This window comes from Motacilla alba, chromosome 1A (genome assembly GCF_015832195.1).
Source record: "Motacilla alba alba isolate MOTALB_02 chromosome 1A, Motacilla_alba_V1.0_pri, whole genome shotgun sequence".
Classification (NCBI taxonomy): Eukaryota; Metazoa; Chordata; class Aves; order Passeriformes; family Motacillidae; genus Motacilla; species Motacilla alba.
In genome coordinates, this window is record NC_052031.1 from 6,268,487 (window position 1) to 6,276,846 (window position 8,360).

General features: G+C 46.7%; 1 protein-coding gene across 1 annotated transcript; it reads left to right on the forward strand.

The window, feature by feature from the left end:
• The first annotated feature begins 357 nt into the window (after positions 1–357).
• On the forward strand, positions 358–6,910 carry ECHDC3 (enoyl-CoA hydratase domain containing 3). The gene is made up of 5 exons (XM_038153377.1): positions 358–631; positions 718–839; positions 3,807–3,904; positions 4,741–4,941; positions 6,419–6,910. The coding sequence occupies exons 1-5, from the start codon at positions 510–512 to the stop codon at positions 6,746–6,748; spliced, it is 873 nt and encodes a 290-aa protein (XP_038009305.1). The 5' UTR covers positions 358–509; the 3' UTR covers positions 6,749–6,910.
• Positions 6,911–8,360: the final 1,450 nt, after the last annotated feature.

Below are 8,360 nucleotides of genomic sequence, written 5' to 3' on the forward strand. Positions count from 1 at the left end.
GAGCTGGAGTGCAAGCCAGAAGAGGAGCAGCTGAGGGAGCTGAGGGGGCTCAGCCTGGAGAAAAGGAGGCTCAGGGGGGACCTTTTCACACTCTACAACTCCCTGACAGGAGGGTATAGCCAGGAGGGGGTCAGGCTTGTCTTCCAAGCAACCAGCGACAGGACGAGGGGATATGATCTTAAACTGTGACAGGAGAGACTTGGTTGCACATTGGGAAGAATTTCTTCATAGAAAGAGCGACTGGACATTGGAGCTGCCCGGAGAGGCGGAGGAGTCACTGTCCCTGGAGCTGTATAAGGAAACCTGGCCGGGGCACTCGGTCTGGTTGACAAGGTGCTGTTTGGTCATAGGTCGGACTCGATGGTCTCACCAGTCTTTTCCAACCCGATCGATTCTGTGACCCTGTGTCCCGGCAGCAGCACCGGGCCGGGGTCGGGCCGGGGACGCGCTGCCAACCGGAGCTCCGCCCGCCCGGCCCGCTCCGCCCCTGCCCGGCCCGACCCGCAGCGATGGCGGCCCGGCTGTGCCGGCTGCCGAGGCGCCTCACGGCCGCCTTCAGCAGCGCCGCGGCCGCCGGGCAGGCCCCGCCGGCGGAGCCGCTGACGGAGCGGCGGCAGGCGGGGGGCGTGCGGTGAGCGGGGGCGCCGGGGGCTCCGGGACGCGGCCGCGTTCGGAGCTCGGTGACCGTAACCCCGCTATGTTTCACGGGTTTTGCAGAACCATCGTCCTGAACAACCCGCGGCGGCGGAACGCGCTGTCGCTGCCCATGCTGCAGAGCCTGCGGCGGGACCTGCTGCACGACGTGAAGAGCCGGGAGCTCCGCGTCATCGTCATCGCGGGTACCGTGGCACCCGGCCGGGCGGGCAGGGGCGCACCGCGGCCAACGCGGAGCCGAAACCCCAACCTCGCTGGGAGTTACAGGAAACGGGGCGGGAAGGGACCCGTGTGTTTCCCTAAGGCTCCCGTGTCTCCCGCGGCTGTCAGTGCCCGGCAGGCCTCCCTGTCACGCTCTTCCTCGGGCGGGAAGGGACCCGTGTGTTTCCCTAATGCTCCCGTGTCTCCCGCGGCTGTCAGTGCCCGGCAGGCCTCCCTGTCACGCTCTTGCTCTATACTCACCCCAGCTTCCCCTTTCCTGTTCTTAATTCCTCAATCCTAACTCAGCACTAACGACTGACTGCGGTTGTGTTACGCTTTTGGTTTTAGCCAACATGTCTAAGCATTAACACGTTTCAAAATGTTAGCACTTCAGTCGGGGTATGAGGGTGTTTACCCTCAGCAGTTTAGGGTCGGGTTAGTTGGTTTTCAGATTGTATGTAAGGATTACTTTAAACAGAACAAAAGCCAAAAAAAAAAGTTCTAAGAGTTACCAAAGTAAAGCATTAACATTCCCACACAGGGGTTTTGTGCAGGAACAGGCAATGGTAGGATGGCACTTGTTGTCCAGTTGACAGAGTTTCTGCAAATCAAGTGCTCTGCTTCCCTGCTCTGAGCCAAGATCAGCCTCATCATTTGGTTTGTCAGAACTCTTTTTAAAAACACTCCAGTGAAAGAGAGACTGGACTATCAATACCACAGACACCCATGACCCACAGATGTAAAACAGCCTCTCACAGAGCCTGTTACAGTTTCCTTCCATTTACATATTAAGCTGTAGAGTTCTTAAAGATAATGAAACTTGAGATGTACTTAAGCCATCTTTTTTTCCTCTTGCTATTTTAAAATAACCTTCCTTTTCCCCCCTTCCAAACATCTCAGATAAATTGGTTTATTAATTTAGGATCATGCTATTTCCTATATGTAGGGGGAAATTGTGTATTAGGGCACACACACAAGAGTAGAAGAGAGCTGATTTCACAGGAGTGAGTTTAAATATACATATTCTTCATTTCATACAGCTGTTAGAAATTTTGTGAACACTAAAGGCTGTGGGAGTACAGTGCTCTGGGAGTCAACAGTTGTGTCCCCTGCTGCCCACGGGGCTCTGGGAGCAGCCCAGGGCACGTTTGTCTCTCTGGGCTGGGAGTACTCATGGCTGGGTCATCCTGAGCTTCTCCTCCCCAGAACCCCAAGTGCTTCTCCTCAGGGCTGCTCTTCACCCCCTTCTCTGCCCAGCCCCTGCTTGGGATTGCCCTGACCCAGGTGCAGGACCTTGCACTCAGCCTCACTGAACTTCATGAGGGCCACACCAGGGCCACCTCTCCAGCCTGTCCAGGTCCCTCCGGATGGCATCCCTTCCCTCCAGCACGCTGACCACACCACACAGCTTCATGCCATTGACAAACTGCCTGAAAGTGCTCTCAATCCCACTGTCCACCTTGCTAACAAAAAAATTAAATGTTGTCATCTTGTTGCAAAAGTTCCATACCTTCTTGGTGATTTCTCATGGGCAGCTCCTCACAGCACAGACTCCTTCTTCACAGCACGGCCAACAAATGCCAGCCCCTTTTTCAATGGCCCCACCCACCCTTTTATAGCACTCATCCTAATTGAACACAGCTGTGGCCTGTTAAGGGCAGGCCTGTTCCTAATCTTGGTAATTAGCACAGCTGCAACTCGTGGGGGTGAGATTGCCTTCTGCACTAGCTTTATTTTCTTACACTCTATCCCCCACAATTAAACAGTGCTGGTCCCAATATGACCCCAGAGGAACACCGTTCATCACTGGTCTCTGCTTGGCCACAACTGTTGACCAACAGTTGGCTCTGGGAATTTGTGAGCACAACTGCGTTTGTTTTTTTAGAAATTGCACACTCCCGTTTATTTCTAATTCCTCTGCTGAATAAAATGCAAAAGAAGAAATTGCAAGAAAATAAAAGATTCCTCAGAGAATGCTTTGGGCCTCTGACACAGACTTTGCAGCAGATTCTTCAATGAGGTTCAAATGCAGATGTAGTTAATCATCTCCAGATATATATTGCCAACCCCATGAGCTGACTGACAATTGTCTGGTTATTTCTGGATAGACTGTCTCAATAATCTGATTCGTAAGAAACAAATCCATAGGTAAGGTTTGATCTGCATAGGTGTAGCTGGAAATGTCACAGCCATACAAATACCTGAGAAGTTCTGAAGGATTGTAAAGCATCACATTGGTTCATTCTAATGGCAGGTAGTTGCATGACTAAGGAACACTGTTGTATAGATTGTGTACCTGTATTGAGTGTTTTGTCTTACCAAATCCAAAGTTTAGTTCCACAGATACCTTCTCTTTTGCTGCCCAAACCCTGAACGTGCTTTTGGGGGTTCTCTAGATGACAGTTTAGTAGTGGAGAAAAAACTCCAACAACCCTTCTGGTTCTCCTGTAACACAATAACCTTTTTTCTTTCTTTTTCCATTGTGACCTTCAGCACCATGACAGGAAAAACACCGATGCTTATTTAGCAAAAGTTAATAATTAATTCTGGGTACAATAAATAGGACTAAGTATATTTTATCAGTCTGAGAGCAGAGCACTCCAGCCTTGCTCCAGCTGATAAGCTTGTATTGTACCAAGGAGCTGTTTTGAACATCCTTACACAAAACTGGGCTCAGAGGTGAAGTCATTCTTTCTAACTGAGTTAAGTGTAATGGAAGTAAAATGAGACCTTGAAAAGTGGTAATGGGTGTTACTGTTCTTAAATGTTGCTTTACAGCAATTTAAAGTTACCATAAAACCCAGAAGGAAATATTTCTGTTCAAAACTCCCTCCCCAAACTCCTTTTTGAACATTGACATGTCATTGACATCCCTTTAGCTGGGACATTAGTATGCTCAGCGCCTGATTTTTTTATTACTTCAGACTGACTTTTCCTGAAATTCTTTGCAGCTGAAGGACCTGTATTTTGTTCTGGCCATGATTTAAAGGAACTATCAAATGAAGATGATGTGAAGCATCATTCCCAAGTATTTGAACTATGTGCAGAGGTAAGCAGTTCTTGAGTGCCTCTCTATTGCCTGGTGTTAAGAGCAAACATTGGTTTGAGGAGGGACAGCATTGGTCATCTGCTTGCTAAAGTACAGATTATTCCTTCAGATTCTTTGATTTTTGCTGCTCTGCTATTTTAATGCCTGATCCTGGTGAAATTATGTTTGCCCTGGACTTCTCTACATGTACACAGAAGGGGTAGAATGCCAATGTGCATGTCTGCAGCAGTGGGCACAGTCAGGGTGTGTTCCTTAGTTTAGCCAGTGTTCCTTGCAGCTGAGTATTTGGGTAAATTTGTCTTTTCTAGAAGTCTAGGGATAACCACTTTCACATCACTTGTGATCAAATGTTCTTTCCCAGCATTTATTTAGTTAAAAGTTCAGGATCAGCTTACACAACAAGTAGACAATCTGAAAGTAAGATCTGTCTCATTGGTTGTCCAAGTTCTTGTTAAGACACAGGTCAGGGAGGTGGGGAGGTTAAAGTGAATCCTGGAGCCTTTGGAGAGAATGGCAAAACCCCCTTTGATAGTGGCGGAGCTAGAATTTGACCCTCATCCTTTTCAGTGTGACAACAGTGAGTACTCTGAAACCTTTTGTTCTAGTTCCTCCACTAGTAATGATCCCTAAGACATTGCTGCGCCCATATTTAAGGAATGCTGCAAAAGCCTTGTGTGAAGGTCACAGGCCCTTCATCATCATTTCATCAGAAAGGAGCCAAGATCCAACAGTTTTGGGTTTTTTTGGTAAATAGAGAGGAAGGTGCTTTTGATGGCTTCCAAAACAGGATTGTGTCACCCTGAATTTCCATACTGACTCCTCTTTTGTGCATGCAGGTTATGACTTTAATCCAGAAACTTCCAGTGCCAGTGATTGCCAAAGTAAACGGCTTGGCTACAGCAGCTGGCTGCCAGCTCGTGGCAAGCTGTGACATCGCAGTGGCAAGTGAGAAATCTCAGTTTGCCACTCCTGGAGTAAACATTGGGCTGTTCTGCTCCACACCAGCTGTGGCCTTGGGCAGATCTCTTCCAAGAAAGGTATGCTTCCTTTCTAGATATTCTTCATAATTTTGCAAAAAGTTGGTTCCCATGCTAGGAGTTTTAGTTCCATTGCCTGAACTTTATTTTCCTGCAGTGCAACATTCAAAATACTTTATTTCAAAAGGCATCTCCATAATTCTTTGGAGTGGGAAAAATAATAAAGGGTGAACTCTTGTTTAGGAGAGGCAGCTTTCTACTGATGTGACTCCAACCAGCACGAGCTCATCCCAGCAGCCCAGCAGCTCAGCAATCCCTTTCCTTTCCAGCAGACAGCTCAGGGCTTTAGCCAATGATGTTCTCCCCTGAGGAGGAAACCCCTGCAAGTTCAGGATAACAATCCCACCGAGGCATCAATTCTTGCCAGGCAATGACATTTCACTGCCAGCAGGATCTGCCTGGCTGTAGATCAAGATGCTTTAAATAGCATCTAAAACCCTCCTATAGTGTCTTCCTGTTTTATGTCCTACTGATTGTGGCTGCACATCTCTCACTGCATAAAAAAATAGTACAACCTGTAAAGCCAATTGGATTCATGCAGGCAGACGGTCCAAGCCCAGCAGGGCTCTGCTGAGATGCAGTGACTGAACTGCACACATCCCATTGCTGGATAAAAGCTTCAGCTTGAAATTTCCCATCTGCAGGGACATCCTGTTCAAACAGAGCCCATGGGGGATTTTTCCAAGTCTGCTCTCATGTGCAGTTGCAGCTGTTTCTGAGTTAGTATTTCTGGGCTGTAGGATTACCTTTTTAAAATGTGTGGGAAATACTTTTCTCTGTGCCCCTTTTCAAAGCAGTAAGAATATTCCCTACAGTTCCCAGAATTGGTGATTTTTACCTTTTAACAAAAGAAGTTCCCATTGTCTGTAGCTACCAGTACAAAGATGCTAATGAGGATAATCAGCTCTTTACGATTCGGGCATTGGTCAATTGCTCCAGGAGTCTTGAAAAACTTTATTGATACATAGCATTGAATAGTCACTGAGTATTTGGGGGAATTTTTAGTCTCAAACCTCAAGCACCAGATGCTGGAAGCAGCAGGACACCGAAATAATGTGGCTATAAAAAGTCCATATTTAAAACCACTCATATTAAACTTAAAAGTAGGACAGGTGTTTTCAAAAACTGCACATATGTCCAGCTTAAAATACCAAGTTTATTCATTTGGCTTTGTAGATGATCCACTTCTCTTTTAATTCCTACAGCAATCACTAGAGATTGTGGGCTTTTGAAGAGAAAACCAGGGGTGTCAGTCTAGGACAGCTGGAATCAGCAAGCAGGTTTGAAGAGACCAGTTTTTGACCCAGTCCTTCTCTTTGCTGAGACCTCTTAACAGGTTCTTGGCAGTTTAAAAGACCAAAAGACTTAAACCATTTGTGAAAAGAGTAACTTGTACTTGAAGGAGGAGGCTGAAATTCCCCAAACAAAGCAAAGCATTGAGTTGGGTTGACTTACTACAATATTTTTCCTTGCTCAGGTGGCACTGGAGATGCTTTTCACGGGTGAACCTCTCTCTGCCCACGAAGCATTAATGCATGGGCTCGTCAGCAAGGTGGTACCAGAAGACAAGCTGGAAGAAGAGATCATGAAAATCTCTCAGAAGATATGTGAAAGCAGCAAATCTGTCCTGGCCTTGGGGAAGGCCACCTTTTACAGACAGATAACCCAGGACCTTGACACTGCTTACAAAATAACTACTAAGGTCATGGTAGATAATTTGACTTTGAGAGATGGGCAGGAAGGCATTGAAGCCTTTGTTCAGAAGCGTAAGCCTGTCTGGTCACACTCTCAGGAGGAGAAGAAATGAGTCCTGTCTCTAAACAAACCTTAGCTGTGCTTTATGATTCTTCACGCAGTTGCCTTTGGGAATTACATTTTTATTCTTACTGAAAGTTAAATTTCTCTTCTTACAAATGCCAGACACAATAAATTTACTCTAAATATGTAATAAATGTTAAGAAAAATCAAAGAAGATGTGTTTTCTTTGATAGCAGTGGATTTAATCTGTGGTTTTAGAAGTAATTCTGTGCTGCAAAAAACAGTTTAACGTGTTTCTGGTTGCATAGGGAGTCACAGGGGCTGAGAGGGAGCTCAGATCACCTTGTTCAGCACCTCCCTTCCATAGTTCTGGATGAGAATTGTTATTCATTGTTATTAGTAGAGAATTGAAGGGTTTGGACACATCCCAGAGATGATGGCAGTAGGTATGATAATGGATTCCAGGACTGTTAAGAGTGTTGCAGACAGAAGCCTGTCTGTGCATTGCTCCTCAAATCTTCCTGTGAACTGTGTCAGCAGTTTGTTCCCCACAAATCCTGATTTTCCACCATCAGTTCAACTCCCAGCTCTAGGGAGTTTTGTTGACTGCAGGGAGGATGAGCATGGGTTGGGGTGAAAGGCAGTGTCTTGCCCCAGCTGTACTTCTCAGGCTGGTGTGTTTGTTGGGAAGTTCATCTTTGTGCTCAAAGCTGGGCTTTTAACAGCACTGGAGCTGTTCAGCCATGGATTTAAAGACTTGACAACTTCCAAAAGAGGGGGTTCAGCTGATCCCCCATGGTAATCAGTTGCAGCCCTCCAGGTGAACTTTTTTATTAATGTCCAGTCTGAGCCTTGAAGCAGCATTTTCTGGCCATTCCCCTTCTTCCATTATTTGGCATGATTGAGAAAGTTTAGCTCCATTATCTGTGTAACTCTCTTCAAGCAGTCACAGGCTGCATGTAGACCACACTTAGATTCCTCTGTGCTAGACTGACAAGCCTGGCTTCCTCCACCCTCCCTGTAGGTCATGTTCTCTGGATAACCAGTTTGGCATCCTTCCACTAGACCAGTTCCAGTTTCTCCACATCCCTTTTGTACTGGTTGTGCCACAACTGGGCTGTATGCTAAATATGGCTTCACCAGATTTGAGCAGAGGAGAGCAAGATAGGCCTCCTATGTGCTGTCCTGTAAGTGGTGCTCAGTGTGTGTTTTGTCTGCTCTGTGATGAGAGCGCACTCCTGGCTTGGATTCAGCCAGGCATCCCCTGGGAGCCCATTTCCAGCAGGACTGTGCTCTGCCAGTCCACTCCTCACCTCTGCTGGTATCCTGTACTGGTTATTCTTCCCAGGTGAAGAAACTTGCATTTCTCCTTGGCTCGTGGTTGGTTTGGATTGAAGCCAGGCCATTTGGGGTGTCAGCCAATGCCCCAGTTTTGCAGAATCTGCAGATTTGCTGAGGATGTGTTATTGATGGCAGTACTGGATGAAAGGAGCCTTGGTATCAATCCATGGTGATCAGCATGGGATGACCTCCCAGCAAACACATTTTTTCTGAAGTTCCACATAGCCAAATCATGAGGGCTCGTCCATCTCATCCTTAAATAGACATCTAAGCAAGACTGTGTGAATCACAGTATGGATGGGCCTTTTTTCTTTGTTGAC